The 17,433-nt window shown below is 35.1% G+C and overlaps 1 protein-coding gene across 5 annotated transcripts in view; it reads left to right on the top strand.

The window, feature by feature from the left end:
• The window catches only part of st18 (ST18 C2H2C-type zinc finger transcription factor), a 135,051-nt gene that overhangs the window by 101,260 nt on the left and 16,358 nt on the right, over window positions 1–17,433 (top strand). For all 5 annotated transcript variants that reach the window (XM_015353792.2, XM_015353794.2, XM_015353797.2 and 2 more), the window contains 7 exons: window positions 816–1,562; window positions 2,882–3,016; window positions 6,569–6,659; window positions 7,892–7,984; window positions 10,358–10,566; window positions 13,605–13,816; window positions 17,104–17,343. In XM_015353792.2, the coding sequence (XP_015209278.1) occupies window positions 816–1,562; window positions 2,882–3,016; window positions 6,569–6,659; window positions 7,892–7,984; window positions 10,358–10,566; window positions 13,605–13,816; window positions 17,104–17,343 (1,727 nt within the window). The remainder of the gene's footprint in view (window positions 1–815; window positions 1,563–2,881; window positions 3,017–6,568; window positions 6,660–7,891; window positions 7,985–10,357; window positions 10,567–13,604; window positions 13,817–17,103; window positions 17,344–17,433) is intronic.

Below are 17,433 nucleotides of genomic sequence, written 5' to 3'. Positions count from 1 at the left end.
ATTGTGGAACTGTTGTAGAACTAAGGTTTAATGTTATAAGCAGTGTTTATCCAGTGATAATCTGGAGATTTCATACCCTTAACAACTTGCAGACATGCAAGTAGACAGAAGTAGAAAACATGTGTTCCATTCTTGCTTTCGTGTAAAAAGGATAACATAAAATAAAATTCTTGTTTGATGTGAGGTGTATTGCTCGATTTTAAAGATTTTGTAAATATACCAAAATATAAATCTCTTCAGTGTTTTCATTTGTGCTAAAGCATTTTGAGGACATTGTAATCTTAGAATGTTTGGGAAAATGCATTTTTTCTTTCTTGTTAAGACATCAGGTTAAAGTACTTTTCTAAGATTGAAACACGTTAAGCAAAGATTTAAACAGCTTTATTTACCTACACCTTTCTTATTCCAAATGGCTTTGCTTTAGTTCCCAATTCTGTTTTGATTTTATTTTGTTATGATCTAAATAAATGTAACCTTCCAAAATGAACTGAAATAACTGTCAAAGCATGTCGTTAATTTGATTATATGATGTATAAAATATTCTAAATAGAAAATTGAGAAAAGTCCATAAAAATAACTTATAAATTCAGTACGGTAAGTGCTGAAAAAAGAAAAAAATGTTAAGGCAAAAATACCTTTAATTTTATACTAAAATAAACATATTTTGAAAATTTGTCTCCAAATGAAAGAAAAGGGAGTTAAAGAAATTATTCCCTTTGTGTGATTCCACTTTCATTTCCCTTTTAAAGTGATCGAAGGCTTTAATATGTAAATATCACCGCAGTAACTGTGGGTTTTCTTTGCTTTATGTTTAGGTGGGAATTTAAAGAAGACTGAAGAAAGCTCGGACACAGACAAAATACTTTGCAAGAAAAGCTTCCAAAATACTGTCACAAAAATCCAAGAATCACAGGAATTGTCTGAGGATGTCACTGCTGAAAGCTCCCTGCATGAAACTGGTACTCAGTGCACACAGCCAGACAGTGAAGGTGAAGTGCAAGACCAAGCAAAGGAGGATGAAAACAATGTCAGCGTGGGGGTTCAGAGTGTGACTTATTGCTCTTCAGGGCACGGCGAACATAGCTGTGAGAACAGGAAGGGTGAGTGGGATGGTTTGGCCAACTTTACCAAGGTGAATGGCATAAATGGAAGTCCATCAGAGAACACAAACGATTCACCGGGGAAGAAAGGAAATGCAAGAAAGTATGACGCAGATGAAACAGATTCAGATCCAGATGGCCAAATAAAGATACCACAGAGCCTTCAGGGAGGAGACCTGAACTGTAGGAAGGATTTAAGTGAAAGTGAAGATGAGGCAGAGGTAGTTGACACAGATGAAGTCTGGACCTCAGAAGTTTCGGAGAACGCTTTTGACTTTGACAGGGCTAAAGGGAACTTGAGCCTTCTTGAACAGGCCATCGCTCTTCAGTCTGAGCAGCGACAGGTTCTTCACAATGCTTACAAGGAGATGGACAGGTTCTTACTGGAGCAGATGAGCGGGGAAAGGAGGCACCACAGACTCATAGACATTGATGCCAGGCAAAGCTACAACGGATGTAAAGGTAGATGGCTTAAACATAAACAAGAATTTTGGACTAAGAATCAATGAGTCAGAGCTGACTAATAGCGCATGCTAACGGTTTACAAAATTAGAATATAAAGAAATAGTTAACAGAATGTTTAAGGATCATGTTTAGGTGTGTTATTTGTATTATTAGTGGATATGTTTAATTTGTTAATATGAAAATAAAATCTATAGTGTCTATAGGTATATCAGTTCATCAAATTTAAATATTACTTAATATGTCCCTAATATATACTGGATAGATTTAAACATATACTATAACTTAGTAGGTCTAAGGACCATTTGTAATATTTAGTTCATCAGATTCATTTTTGTGAAGTAGGCAAATGTTTAGTTAGAGGAAGCTGATTTACATGACATTACAAAATGAAGGATTTTAATTTAAGGCTTGTCTTACACATTTCATTTTTATTATTTTTGTTTTTTATTATGTTCAATTATGCAGATTAGAAAATGCAGACCGGTGAATTATTTGTCCAGCATTTCTTTGTGTTAGCTCCCAGTTGCCATATGTCTATCTAGGCTTTCTAGAAACTTACTTAACACTGACCTGGAAGTTGAAAATCCTCTTAGACATAAAAATCACACTGGTAAAAATCTGTAAACTCTTATGCTTTTCAATGTGAAGGTTAAATTATTGGATTTTGAAAGGAATCAACTATACATTTAACCGTAACTGTAAGTCTTAAATCCTAAGTGCTTCTAATGTTTTATACTTATTTTTCATATGAGTGCTGCAAAATTTATAATCCCTGTTGTAATCTTTTCTATGGATAAGCATTAAGACGTGCATTCCCTGACTAAAACTGCAGCCTTAACTAAAAGAACAGATTAAAACATAAACATAAACATCCCACAGAAAAGAGTGTGTGGCTACAGTATCTTTTTTGTTTGCCTTTGATTCCATATACATTTCTAGGAAACACATACAATATACAGTAAATCCCACACAACATGCAATATCAAGGCAAGTTAATTAAAGCTGGGGAAAAGTTACATCCTATTTTAAAAGCAGTTGCTTATACCTTTTGTTTGTTTTCTCTTGGGTTTGTCTTCACATGTCAGGACATCTTTTAAAGACAATTTAATTACGTTGATATATTTCAACAGATAATGTTTCTCAATGAATAATCTTAGAAAAGTCATCTCAGAAAATGTTTTTCTTTATACATACGGTACAGGTTTAAGAAATTCTAAACACTAGCTTAAACACACTGTAAAATTGCAATGCCACTGTGAAACATGTACCTGCATGTAGTTTTCTTGCTGATGTAATGTAATTAATTAACTCTTCAGACTCTCCAAGATCTGATAAAAAAGAAATAAAGTGCCCTACACCAGGTTGTGACGGTACAGGCCATGTGACTGGGCTCTACCCACACCACCGAAGTCTGTCTGGATGTCCACACAAAGTCCGAGTACCACCTGAGAGTAAGTGAACAGATAAGTTTACTACATATTGAAGTAATGGTCAGAGCTTTGTTTGACAGCGTGTTCTTGCTACCACAGCTATGCACTGTGTTTGTAATTTGTGATTGGCAATAGAAGCTATATTTAAAAGTAATGTTGTATAGCATTATATACACATTCGTAATACAACAGTATAATGCAAGTCACAGGTGATGTGGATGTCACAGGTGATGCTCTGTCTAGACATTTGCAGTATAACACACAAGCTATATTAATTACTGAGCAGTTGTCAGGTGATGTCTGTTTCTTGTTGATGCATTTCTGTGTATTTTCTTTCAGCTTTTTCAAGTGGTGAAAAATGCCAAAATCATATTGCACAGAAATGACAAATACTGTTGATACCTTAGTTTTCTGTTATGAAATACTGCCTTAAGCATGTGTTCAGCCAGTTGATGGCGCTACAACATGAATTTATCTTATTTGTAATCTCGTTTTGTTTTAAAAGAAGTATGTTTTGGTAGAATTAAAACTATAAACCTTGAATTACTGTAGTTCAGACCTTTGCCTATAACCCCTATTTATAAAATACATTACCGCGGTTGTGCTGCTTTTTTAATTGTGAAAGTAGGCTTGGTTGCATAACAAAAGGAACAAAAATGTAATTAACTTTTTCAATTTGAAAGCATGTATGTTTAAAAAAAGAAGCAGTATTTGCAAATCAAAGGGATGAACAATCCCTTGTTCAAAAATAAACATGCACATCCTTAAAACTAATTGGAAATTAGGTGTTCCGCAGAAATGAAAAGTAACTAAGGATACTAAGTGGGATTTTCAATTTAAACTAGCAATGCCTGTTCCCTTTAAAGTACAGACTATAATTAGCACAGGATTTTGTTTGCTGTTCATTCTTCAATTTTTAGCTTTCCTACAATTTTGATATTCACACAAATATTCATTGAAAGGTACATGTAAGGCAGGTAAGAATTTAAGAAGAATCAATTTACCCATACCAAAAGACATTTCATGATAATGATCTTCAGTATTGTGACCTGCAGTACATTCAGTCTCATAACACTCAGATCAAAGTAAAAGGGTATACTTCCAATGAAATAGATAAAGAAGAAGGTAAGCAAGCTCCATTCGTTATTTTGTCACAAGTTGCATACAGTGCCCAAGTAGTGAGTATGTCGGATGAGGAATGAGGCTGCACCAAGGACATGCGTAGCAGTCACAATTTCCAAATAAAAGATACAAAGAGCAGCCAGGACCCCTAGGAAGTGGGTCGTGGAGGCTCCCAACACAGCGCCACCAACTATTTGCCACAGTCAAATACTATAGATCCATCTCTGCTACAGTGAAACGCTAAGTTTAGAGTCACCATCTTACAAATCTAAAAAATGTCAGATGTCCTGATCAAGAATAATGGACAGACCCAAAGAGACAAGTAATAGGTTTATTCCATGCTGAAAAAAAGAAGAAAGAGAACACAACGTTTCGGCCGTGGAGCCTTCTTCAGGTGTGAGAGAGACAGGGCAGTAGGCAAAGGTAAAGTAGCGGGAGAACAAAGGTTGGGAGGGAGGAGGAGTGAGAGGCGGGAGCAGGGGACAGAAAGAGAGGCCAATCAAGAGGTGTGAAGTCAGAATGGGTGCAGAGAGGTGTGAAATGAAACTTCCAATGAATGGAGAAAATTTAAAAGAACAGTAATCTGTCGTTAAGGGAAGGGAGAATGTGTGATCCTAACTGCAGAATAATTATAGTTTCGGTGGTCTTTCTGATGTATGAGTTCGGAAAACCGTCTTTGAGAACACAGACGGAGAGATTAGTGTGGTCGTGGCCGTCAGAGGTGAAATGAGAAACAATGGGCTTGGAGAGATCTTTAATCTTCACAGCCCTGACTTGTTCTCTAAAGCGGTCTCCGAGTCTCCTTCCTGTTTCTCCAATGTAGATGGCAATGTAGATGGTCTCTCTCACACCTGAAGAAGGCTACACGGCCGAAACGTTGTGTTCTCTTTCTTCTTTTTTTCAGCATGGAATAAACCTATTACTTGTTCCTTTGCAGCCTACGCATGCTGACGCAGCTACCCACCTGAACTACAAGACCCAAAGAGAGCTGTTTCCAGAAATTAAAAACTTCTGGACACTCCCAAAATCATACATAAAAGTTATCCACAGTGTCCCTCAGACAGATCATACATAGGGGATTATGAACTACTGTAGCTTCATATGATGCAATCTACGAGATATGCATACAGAAGATACATTGTTTGAAAGATGTTTAAGTGAATCATTCAGTTAGGATTTCTGGAGACAGTATTTTTGTTATTTTAAATACTGTCCCAGGAAATGGCCTCATCTGCAACATTCTAGTCCCTGTTCCAAATGACTAACTTTCCTAAAGGTACATATGAAGCCTGCAATAAAACAACTTAACCTAAACCAGCCCATTTGTTTTTGGCCAGTTTTCCAGATTATACATGGATTGCATACACAATATTGCATCCCAGAGGTTGTCGTATGCAGACATAACAGAGCAGAGACATAAATACAGTACATATTGCACTTGTGTATTTTGGATATAAAGCCTACATCTTTAAAGGGTAACAGTATTGGATAATTATGTTAATATGTAGTAGTTTAGAATGATTGTCTTGGTCATGTTCTTTAAAATTTAAAAATATCAGACTGAGGACAGGTGCTTTTGATACCATGTGTACTTCTACTACAGATGGACTTGACAGTCTTCAGTTAATGTGTTTGCTCCAAACAAATCTTCTACTTCTAAAAACAGAAATAGAACTCACCCTAATAAAGTAGTTTTTTCAGTTCATATTATCATGTCAGAATTATGCAAACATGGAGCCTGTTTCACTGTACTTCTACAAGTGGGTGGCATGAATAAGTGGTGTCCTGTCAATCCTTCACATTTGGTTAATTCTTGAGGCAAACCTGTTATATTCAGTATTCAGAGTTAAATCACTTAGTGCAGTGCATTAGACTGCTCTAAACCTCTCATCTTTGTACTCTTTCACTTGGCAGAAAATGAATGCTTGCTGTTGTTTTTGGATTAATCATATAATAATCGGACAGGTAAAGTTTTATTCCATGCTGAAAGAAAAAGAAAAGAGACGCAATGTTTCAGCTGTGACCCGAAGAAGGCTCCACAGCCAAAACGTTGAGTCTCTTTTCTTTTCCTTTTAGCGTGGAATAAGTCTTAACTTGTTCTTTTGCAGCCTACACATGTTGACACAGCTACTTACTTGAACTTCTTCAACACGTATTAGTACCTTACCATTTTTGTATTCAATTATTTATTCATCTTAGAGAAATTATTTCGTAAGAAATTAAAAGAGTAAGCATCTTAGAAGATATTGTCTATAGACCAATTATAACATTTTCCAAGAACCATAGTAATTTTGCAACAGACAGATAATCATCGGGGATTTTCGAGGATTTTTTTATGCTTGGTTCCGCACTTCCACTTTGTTGTAAAAATCAGTGCCTGCTGATAAATTAGTATTAATTTTATAATAATAATAAAAATAATAATATAATTATCTCTCTCTCTCTCTTTAGTTCTTGCCATGCATGAAAATGTCCTTAAGTGCCCAACACCAGGATGCACAGGAAGGGGTCACGTCAACAGCAACCGTAGCACACATAGGAGGTAGGTCATTCACAGAGCCACATAGAGCTTTTTTGGCAATGTGCTGTCTTTAATTACGAATTATGTTTGATTTAATGTATATGTATTAACTGCATTTCCATCCCATCTAGTTCAAAATGCATGTTAAGTGCCAATCCGTTAAATCTTCAATTAAATTTGATGCCTAGAGGGCAACAGTACACTTAAAATCTGCCATAACTAACAATTACAGTAAAAGTTCAAGTTGTTACATTTTATAGACCACATGTAGGTTACTATCTGTAGAAGGTATCACTTTTTACTTTTAAGGAAACAGAAATATATTTAAAAATATATCAACAGTATTTTAAATCTGGTTTTGCTGTCAACTGCATCATATTTTCCGACACTGGCAGTTTGCCGATCTAGCAATTTTTGGACAACATACTATTTTTTTTATGGACACTAGTAATGAAATCAGAGCTGCTTTCTTTCTTCCCCTGCACACCTTCTGAAAGAAAAGGCAAGGGAATGGGGCAGGGGGGCAAGGTTAGTACCATTCACATGAACTGAAGTCTCAGTTAAAATGACATGGCTACAGTCAATAAAAAGAGCACTCTGCTGTGGCGCTAGGAGACAGAATAGAGCTCTTACTGGCTGGTGATGGACAGAGAGCTTTGAGACATTTATAAAAAAAAAATAGGACAAGCAGTTTATGAAGGATTATCCAGACATAAAGTTGTAGATCTGATGACATTAGCAGCAATGTACAATTTAAAATATTTATATTTTCCAAGGAAGATTAAAACACGATTATAGTGCAGTTTAAGAGATAAGAAGCATATTGCTTACTTTTTTAACAGAAGCCAACTCGGCAGACTTACCTCTCTCTTCCACACAGACATGCCCAGTGAGGCAGCTTCTCAGACTGTTAACTTGAGTAACTTTATGTTCGCAGCCAAAGGTGTATTCAATAGAAACTATCTCCTTGTTGATTGAACTGTCATATGCAAATTGTTTCGATAGTGTGAATTAATTTTTAGTACACATTACAGGTAGCTACAATATAACATATATTTCTAAATATACATTCCTTTATTTCACCAAAATGTACCAATGTATTTTGTAATTTATGGATTTATGAAGTGTTAAAATTAATGTTAATGTTTTGGCCATTAATTTTCATTGCTGTCACGATCCTTCAATTATATGTGTGTTGTATACTGTTTATAAAGATTTTTTTCTGTACTTCATATTATTATATTCTTTTACAGCCTTTCAGGCTGCCCTATTGCTGCAGCTGGGAAAATTACAAAACCTCAGGAGGAAAGTCAAAAATCTGGACAAATTGCTGACAGGTTGTCCAGGTATGGCCAAATAATTTTCTGTTCTAAGTGTGTGTAGCCACTGGTTACAGGAAGTGAGTTCACAAGTTTTCAGCTTTCCACTTGTAGAAGCTGGAGAATTAATGTAAATTCACAAATTAAATGAGGATTTGTCAGATTTTAATTCATGTCAAGACATCTGCAACCAATAAATCGAGAATGTTAAGGAAAGAACATATTGTAAAAGTTTCTCCTACAGAGATGTGAGACACATTCCTAAATATTAATGTTATCATACTATTACATAATGTAATGATGTCACTAAAGTTAAAAATTAAATTTGTAAAAAAATACTGTAAGTTCAATGGGGAGCATGCACCCCTCTCTTTCATACTGTATATTCTGCTTGCTTTTAACATCTAAAAGGGCAGATGATATGTACAGTATGTATTTGGATGCCTTCAAGCAACATTATGAAACACAAGCTAAATATAGCTCTGGCAAATGAATCTCTGTACTTCTAGATTTACTTAAAAAAAATCCTTTGATGTTATTCAATAATTAAAATATTCTTACATGGTGCTTTGAAACAATATTCTAAATAATGTTATGGAATGAGACTCATTCAACAACCCACACTAACTTTAACAATAACCGTGTGCAGAATTGAATTAACAGTATTTGAAAATGTATGAATTGCATCTTGAGAGAAGGAAATGCATGGATCTGGCATCAAAACCACCCTCCTACAAAAATATGTTAACTGAAAAGTAAAACCTGTAAATGACATTCCTTATAGTTTATATACACATAAAATCAAGTAATACAAGTTATTACTTATTCTGTAAACCCTCAGATTCAAGGTAAAACATTAGGATGGATATAGTTTGGAATTTTGCTATGACATCATTTCATCATTTAAAAATAATTCTCCAGCTGAAGTGTTGTAAGATCCGTCTGTTGTTTGAATGTTTTATTCAAACCCAAAGCAATTACAAAGAATTAGCTTGGTGTGGATCAATCACAGGCGCTTCCTGAGCTGATCATAAGTACTTTCAGTTGGTACCACTGCTGGATTGTTGTGATAGTTAATGGATGAATACTGAATGCCCTACAGACTTAATATTATCTTAATTCTGCCAGAGCCATTTCTTTTGGGCATTTCTTTTCTTTTTCAAAGAGCTATGGCACCTTATGGTTGAATCCAGTGAACCTGTGTGTCTGTTTCATGTGCATACATATTTGTTTATACTAATCCCAAACATATGTGACTTACCAGACACATGTTGTCATGTTTTTTTGTCATTATGCATTAAGGAGATAAATCAGAGCACAAATACAGAAAGTGAATAGTCATTGTCACTCTGCATAATCAATAATTAGGGAATTAAATGCATGTTGTGCTTTTGATGGCTTTCAGCTTTCTTCTTATTCTCCTTACGAATATTTGTATTCCTGCCACACATAATTAATTTGATAGCCCCCATAGTCATAGCCATATGAGTATGCATTCCTGCACAGCTACATTACAATCACAACCAAAGACAGTAATTATGACTGTTTCCACTGAAAAATGGGAACTTTAACATACAGTAAGTAGTGAATTTGGATGCTTCCAGTTCTTGCTTTCACATTTGTTCTCTGGTTAGTATTGGTAGACCCATGTTTCATCACACGTTGTTATCTGTGCTAAAACGTTATCACCCTCAATTAGAAATCTGCTGGGGAAATCAGCAAATATCCAAGGACTGATTGTGCTATGGTCTTATGGGAGCTTTTGTGATACCAATATGGCAGTGTTCTTCCTTTGTATATATCACCTGAGATACCTCATTTTGAAACTTAGCCAGAGCCCCTTATGTGGGAGCTCTGTTAATTAAATCAGGATTTAAAATGGCCATGTAAAAATCTCACTGCATACAAAAGAGCTACGCTTAACAAGGAAAGCTGTAGAAATCATCAGAAAACATGTTTAATTATTAAAACACCTTCAATTAAAGAACCACCTTAACTTCAATTTTGTTTAGCTAAAAGACACACAAGCATATGTTTTTTTTTTGTTTTTAGATTTAACTAAATGTTAAATGTATTTAAATGCTTGAACTGATAAAGATGAACTGTAAGATGATAAGTATTCACAAAATCTTCAAATAAATAGACAAGAAAAAAACAAAGTAGGAGTTAAATCAGGGTCATATGTCTACTGTTTGTTGTAGTGTTAAGTAAAGGTCTTTAAGTTTCATGTTGTATAACAGCACTTCAGTTGAAATGCTTTTTACAGATCTTTTCTTTTAATTTTCTGAATTGGTAACACAGTACTTTTATCAAATATATAAATCGTATACATCATATAAATGGAAACTTTTTTTTTATTTCCATTAATTCTGTAGTTACAACATGGTTATTCTTATGTAGGCCCCCAGGACTGATGAAGCCATTTGAAATTCCTCAGTACAACTATAGATTTGCACAGCCCGTCACCACACTCCAGGCTAGCATTGCAAAGGATCTTGACAAGTATGGCAAAGTCCGCTTTGATTATGCCAGCTTCGACGCACAGGTCTTCGGCAAACGCACAGCTGCACCAGCCGCACAGGACCAAGAAGCTTCTCACTTCTCTGACTGTAAGTTGGCTGATTTGAAATCTGAATTGACCACACCTACAGTATCCTTGCTTTTTGTGTGACCCTGTAAGATAGATAAAGGTTTACAGTGATTCTGTCCATTGTTCCCCTATTAAAATATATTGTATTGAACAGGTTTTATAACAGCAGAATATAAGCTTTTTTATTGTAAATTGACTGTGGTATATTTTGAGAAGAGCAATAATGATGTTATATTTTAATGGAATATGTTTGCATTGTTTCTGAAATTCAAAATATGCTTTGTTGATTTCTCCAAGAAACTCTTAGGAAAAAAGTGCAAGGTGCTTGCAAATGTTTTCTTTCCTTTGGAAAAAAAGTGTCTTCTTGTGGTGTCTAATTTTGTTAATTACAAAATGTTGTAATATTTTGTGATATTACAAAATGAGGCATTCACATTTTTAAATAAATATTTTATTAGAAAACGGAATGCATAAATGGAACACTCCTAAAGGTAAGATAATATACAGTACATGTAAAAAAACTAGAGAAAAATACAGAATTATGTTGATTTTAGAAGTATTCAGGTCTGTGAACTCTGAAAGATTTGGTGGCAGCACCTTTGGCAGCAATTATTGTCGCAAGTCTGTATGTGTACTGTACGTCTTTACCAACCCTGCACGTCAGCTTGGTGCAATTTTGCCCATTCTTCTTGACAGATTTGTTCAATCTCTCTTTAATTGTTTGGGGTCACTTATAGACAGCAGTTTTAAAGTCTTTCACAGATTCTCAATAGAATTCAAATCAGGTTTTGTTCTTAAGCCACTCCAGTGTAGCTTTGGATCATTGTCCTGCTGAAAGGTGAATTTTTGCTGTAGTTCAAGACTTTTTGCAGGTAACGACTTAAGTCTTTACTATTCAGTCTAGTTTTAAGTCTTTGGCTGTTTTCCTCTATGCCTGTACTTCATTCCATAAATTTTTCCTTCAATCCTAATAAGCTTTCCTGTACCTGCTGAGTAGCAGCCCCACAATATAATGGTGACATCACCAAGCTTGACTGGAGAGATGGTGTTGACTGGGAAACGTACTGTGTTGGATCTTTTGCAGATCTTTTGCAGGAACACTCAGATGCTACATTGCAAACAAATGTGTCTCCATGTGGGAAATGAGATGGGATTTTCCTGTCTGCCATACAGTACAGACTGGCTTGTGACCAGGATATTGTTGTCTAATGTGCATTTTCTTTACATTGAACTCTGTAGCCTAACAGTGGTGTCCTTCACCAGTTTCTTCTTTGCCTGGTTGCTCATTTTAGGGCGATGATCTGTATGCTGTATGTAAGGTTAATATGATGCAACTTCCATTTCTTGATCTCTGAATGAGATTGTAGACTTTTCTCACAGAGATACTGTATTCAGGGAAATCAGTGTGTTTTTACCTTTCCCCTGATGTGTGCTTGTCAATGACTTGCTTTAAAAGCTCCTTCATGATTGAGTCTTTACTTGACATTCACTACCTGAATCTCACAGAGACAAGCACTTTAATTCTAAATTCACGAGGACCACTATGATTGCACAGATTTATCTACTAGATGTGTGGCTTCTTAAGGTAATTTTAATTTTTGAAGGTAATTTTCAGCACCACAATTAATTTAGTTTAGCCACAGGTAAAGGTTTGAAATGTGTATATATGTATACATATTTACTGTAGTCTACTATGTATATAATAATGTTTTTTATCTTAAAAAAAAGAAATCATTATCTTACTTTTTCTGACTAAATCAACTAAAAATAAAAACTACTCAGACTTAATATTTGTGCTTGTTTTGTCACTTCGTTCTAATCATCTCCATAATTCATAATCTTCATAATTTAAAGACAATCTCTCTCACCTTCTTTGACCGAAAACCAATCATCACATTATTACATATCAGCTTTTTTAACACCTGTTGGGGCAAATACCTTTTGAAGAATAAAAGATTTGTATGCAGTTTGGGCAGGTGCATCATTTTATAACATGATTTTGTTAGTTAAATATGCATAACATTTATTGTATAATAGTATTGACCAGTATTTTTCTCTTTTGCATTAATCAGAATATCTACTGCATTTTATCAAAAATTGCATTGCTTTCAAAGACTGGGCAACTTCTCCCTGCATCTAAAAGTCTTAAATATAAATTATATAAAAAATGAATTATAATTATAAATATGTACTTGACAAAAAAACTAAACAATTGAAGTATAGTCTGTTATGCCTTAAAACAAAATAGGTGTTTATCAGTGACATTATGGAGATACAACTGTTTTGTTAAATTCTGAAAAATATTGAAAGTACTAATTTTTTATGTAACAGAGTAAGCTTCCGTGAGGCTATTCAACATTTATAAATAAAAAAGCATAGTCTGTTTTCAGGAATTTACTATTTAATTTGATCTGTGGTTGTAGATGTTTAACAGCTGTATATATCGTTTCTATAACAGTATACCACTTTATATTTACAGTATGTATTTGTACGTATAGAATAGTTTTTTAAACTGGTTATCTTATTGCCTTGACATGGGATAGTTGTTCTTCATCAACAGAACAACTTTTGAACTTCATCTTCAACTGAATTTCAATCTGGTCTAAGAAACCTTACAAATGTATACCACCCTTCACTTTATTCGTTATCCATATCCCATTTTCTTATGTTGATTCAAGTATCACAGATTATTCTTAAGAGTGTTGCAGCACAATGTATTTCCAGATCTGTGTATTACTGCAATCATAAAATAATGACACATTTGTAAAAATTGGTGTATTTCTGATTTCACTTTTTTACTGATTGCTTGCCCTTGCTTCGAAAAGCATAACAAATTTGGAGCTAGCTTTTAAAAAAGTAATTCCTTATATTAATCAGTGTCTCTGTCACACTATCAATATACTGTATATCAGAGGAGGGGTATACGTTTTGGTGTTATTTTTTCATGAAACATGACCAAAGAACCATTGTGACCGCACAGAGCCAGCGTTAGTCTCTCAGACAGTTCTACACGTTGAAGCATTTTTTCACTTGGCTTTGTGTCTGCCCTTGTTACAGCTTCCCTGCAGTATGCCAGTCCCCTGACATCCAGCAGTCGGATGACTGTTCCCCAAGGACAAAGCCCCTGTAATTCAAGCACCTACAGCTACAACCCTGATAGCGACGAGGCTCATGCAGCTGCTGCGGCTGCCGCCATTCTTAACCTGTCTACCAGATACAGAGGGACCGCCAATGGAGTTTCTGCCAGGCCCCAGGCCCTGTCCACAAAGGTAATCAAACCAATCTGCTTGGAAAGGTATTTGAGGGCAGCCATTTTAAAGCAGCCCTGATTTGTGCACAAAAACTAAGCATCAAACAACGGATCCTGGCACAGACAACTGTGCCTCTAGTGAAAGAAAAACAAAGAGGTTTGTCCATAAAGCTTTAATGGAAAATAGTAATTACATCAAAAGAAAAAAATACAACGTTGGCATTTGCATTTCTTTTTCCATTGCAATTAGACCGTATTTTTTTCAAGCATGCATTGCATATGGTTAATACTTTTATTGTAAAAAAAAAAACTTTAAATAATGCCTCTGTCTGGTATGATGCAGATGGTAGAAGATATTCTGGTTAGTAAGATATTATCCAGGATAAGCTGTGTCAGATCAGCCTTTACTGCCCATCTCCATCAGATGGCCTATAAAACTATTTCAGTGGATTAAACCAATCAGCAGAAGGATTCATAAGCTGAGCTCTTTTATTCACACAAATTGAAAATCTCCCACTTTCCATCAAATATGCATCAGTTTAAAAGTTTAACCCTTTTTAAACTCCCTTTGGTGCTTCCTCTAAATCTGCAATTTGTCCCTACATAACAATATAGAACAAATCTTACATGTGTTATAAAGCATCTTCATGCTGCACCTGGGTTGGCTAGACTTGGAAGACTTGAATGGTTCTTCAAACCAGATCTAAACTTACAAAATGAGTAATGTCAACAACTAATGTCAATTGATAATACCACCAAAGTAGAGGATAAATATAATTGAACTGTCACTTGAGATTTTTAGAGCTGTTCTACACATGATTTGGATCAGTTTATGATTTTGCAATGCACACCTACAATATGAAGAGCCCAATTTAAATTCATACTTTTTAATGAGCTGAGCATGTGGCTCTGTCTGGGGTGCAAATAAGCAAATGAATAAAACAGTGTTTGCATATTTGTCACATGCCCTGCTTTGAATCAAAATGCCTTTATGAATATAAAATATTTGTAGCGCACTTCAGAGAGCCAGGTCATTTGGAAGAAAGAGAAGTAAAACTTGGAATTATTGACTGTATGGAATAACCATTTCCCTTCTCAAATGGAGATAACCACTTTAGGGATCATGGTGCAAGAATTTACATTTAAATGGAGATGTATTAAGGATTTTGAGGGGGTAGTCTCACAAAATATTCAACCTGTGTATTTTAACACAACAGTATGATTCTAATATAAAGGCTTTTTTCATAAACTGAGTTTATTTATGGTACAGTATATAAGGAGGTGATTTTTAACTGCAATATACTAATTTCTCTTTATCTTAAGGATTAAATACATAATATTATGTGTTGAATATTGAAGCACCATTAGAAAACCATTTATTTTAATGAAAACTGAATAAATAAATCTATTCTGCATCATTCTCAGATTCATTATTGAAATGTCCATTTACGTACTGTACATTGAACAACTTTTCATAACAATGGAATACTTTAAATATCAATACCAAATTTGTTTGGAAAATTCATTGGTCTGTAGGTGGCTAAATAACATCTCAATTTGATGGAAAAGCTGTTGTAAAAATATTCCAGATTTACGGATACTGTTGTTTATTTTTCAACCAGAGGAATATTCCATAGTATTATTATTTAATTGGAAATGGATATGGAAATGATTACAATTTTAATTAAAGGATTATTTCGAAAAATTTTGAATAAAATAGATCGATTGATCGATTCATCAACTCCAGTACAACAGTGCGGTTGTTTTAGAGACGTTCAGAGAAAACCCATTGAAAGAAGAATGCTTGAGCACATTTTGGTTTGGGGGTTTGCAGAGTTAACCCCATGACTTTAAGGATTCCCAGAAAGAATAAGTGTAGCGAGATAAGACCTTGTGATTCTGAATTTAAGGTATGGGATTATGTATTTATCAGTTTCTTAGCAATTTGTTTTCTGACTCCCTGTGGTGTGCTGGACCACTTTAATACTTAAATATCATATGGACAACAAGTGTAAGGAAATCAAGCAATAGTGAAAGTGAGTTTAGTTAAACAGAAGTAGTACACTGAAATATATACCGCCAGTTAATCATGATACTGTTTATACGGGATGTGTTAGCCTACTTACGACATTATTTTGGTTGAGCCTTGTCTATTATTAATAACAGTTGCAAAACTAACTCCGACGAAGACATTTTCACACAGACCAATATTTATTACCAACCACATGGTTGTTTTCCATCTAGGCCACCCTGAGTTTAGTCATGCCCGTGATTTATGGCTGGAAGTAATCAAAACTTTACCTCTTTTGCCAGCTGCAGTATGAGAACCTGGTACATGCTGATGGCTTTTTGTTTAACTGGGAGCTTCTTGCTTACATAATGAAAACCCACTATTAAATATCAGACTTGTCAGTTGTGGTAGAGGATCCAAGTTCTGCTTCAATCCAGGCCTTATTATACTGTGGTGATAACTGTGCATTACTGTCTTTTCAATGAAAAGAGATAGTCACTAAAGCACAGTTATATCCACATAAAAAGTAAGCAGATATAGTACACATTTATTTATTTTTTCTGTGCAAATCTGACAGTCTAATCCTGTCAGTGTTTATATTTTTGGTTGGGGGCAGCAGTAAAATGTCCTCCTATGATGAAATTAATGTTGCATGCAATAATTGAATTGAAAAGGTGATGGTATCAGAACATGAACCACAAAACAGAAGCTGTATTAGTTCTGTCTTAGAATACTGGTAACACAGGTGTTGCTAGTAAATAGAATCCCATCAATCTGTGCTTCATGCAGTTCTGTCAAAATGGCATTGTTAAATTCAGTAGCTTTGTAAATGCATTTTGCATTTAGCAGTCTGCCTTCAGTTTTAATTAACATCTGTATAGAAGATCTTACAGTGGTAATTGTGAACTTGGGCAGTTGTATGAAACTGCTCTTTTACCGAATTAAAAAAAAAGGATAATTATTTTTACAGTTTCTTGTTACCAGACCCATGGCACATTTTAATGTAAAGGAACAAGTAATAGGTTTATTCCATGCTGAAAAGAGAAGAAAGAAAACACATCGTTTCAGCCGCGGAGCCTTCTTCAGCCTTCTTCAGGTGTGGCACACCCGAAACGTTGTGTTTTCTTTCTTCTCTTTCCAGCATGGAATAAACCTTTTACTTGTTCCTTTGCAGCCTACGCATGCTGACGCAGCTACCCACCTGAACATTTAAATGTAGATTACCAAATCATATAGTGTACATTCTTTAGAGTGATTTTTTTGTAGCTGTAACCGTGTAATTATGCTGTACATAGGATGTACTTATTGAAGTGGACGAAAACGGCACACTGGACCTGAGCATGAAAAAGAATCGTGACAGGGTAAAAGCTCCACCTGTGGTGCCTTTGGGAATAGCTCTGCCTACACCTGAGTCTTCACCATCGAAGTCTGGCAGCATCCGGGTCACCCCTGCGTTTTACCAGGCACTATGTGAGCAGGAAGGATGGGATACTCCTCTTAATTACAGCAAAGCACACATAATAAGAGACAAAGAGGTAATGAACAATGATGCATGTTTTACATGTTTTATTTGAATGTATTGTACATGCACACAATTATCAAATCAAGTCTACTTTAGTTTTAAA

Source organism: Lepisosteus oculatus, chromosome 6 (assembly GCF_040954835.1).
Source record: "Lepisosteus oculatus isolate fLepOcu1 chromosome 6, fLepOcu1.hap2, whole genome shotgun sequence".
NCBI classification, from domain to species: Eukaryota; Metazoa; Chordata; class Actinopteri; order Semionotiformes; family Lepisosteidae; genus Lepisosteus; species Lepisosteus oculatus.
Note: the sequence above shows the minus strand (reverse complement) of the source record. Positions and strands in the feature narration are given on the sequence as shown.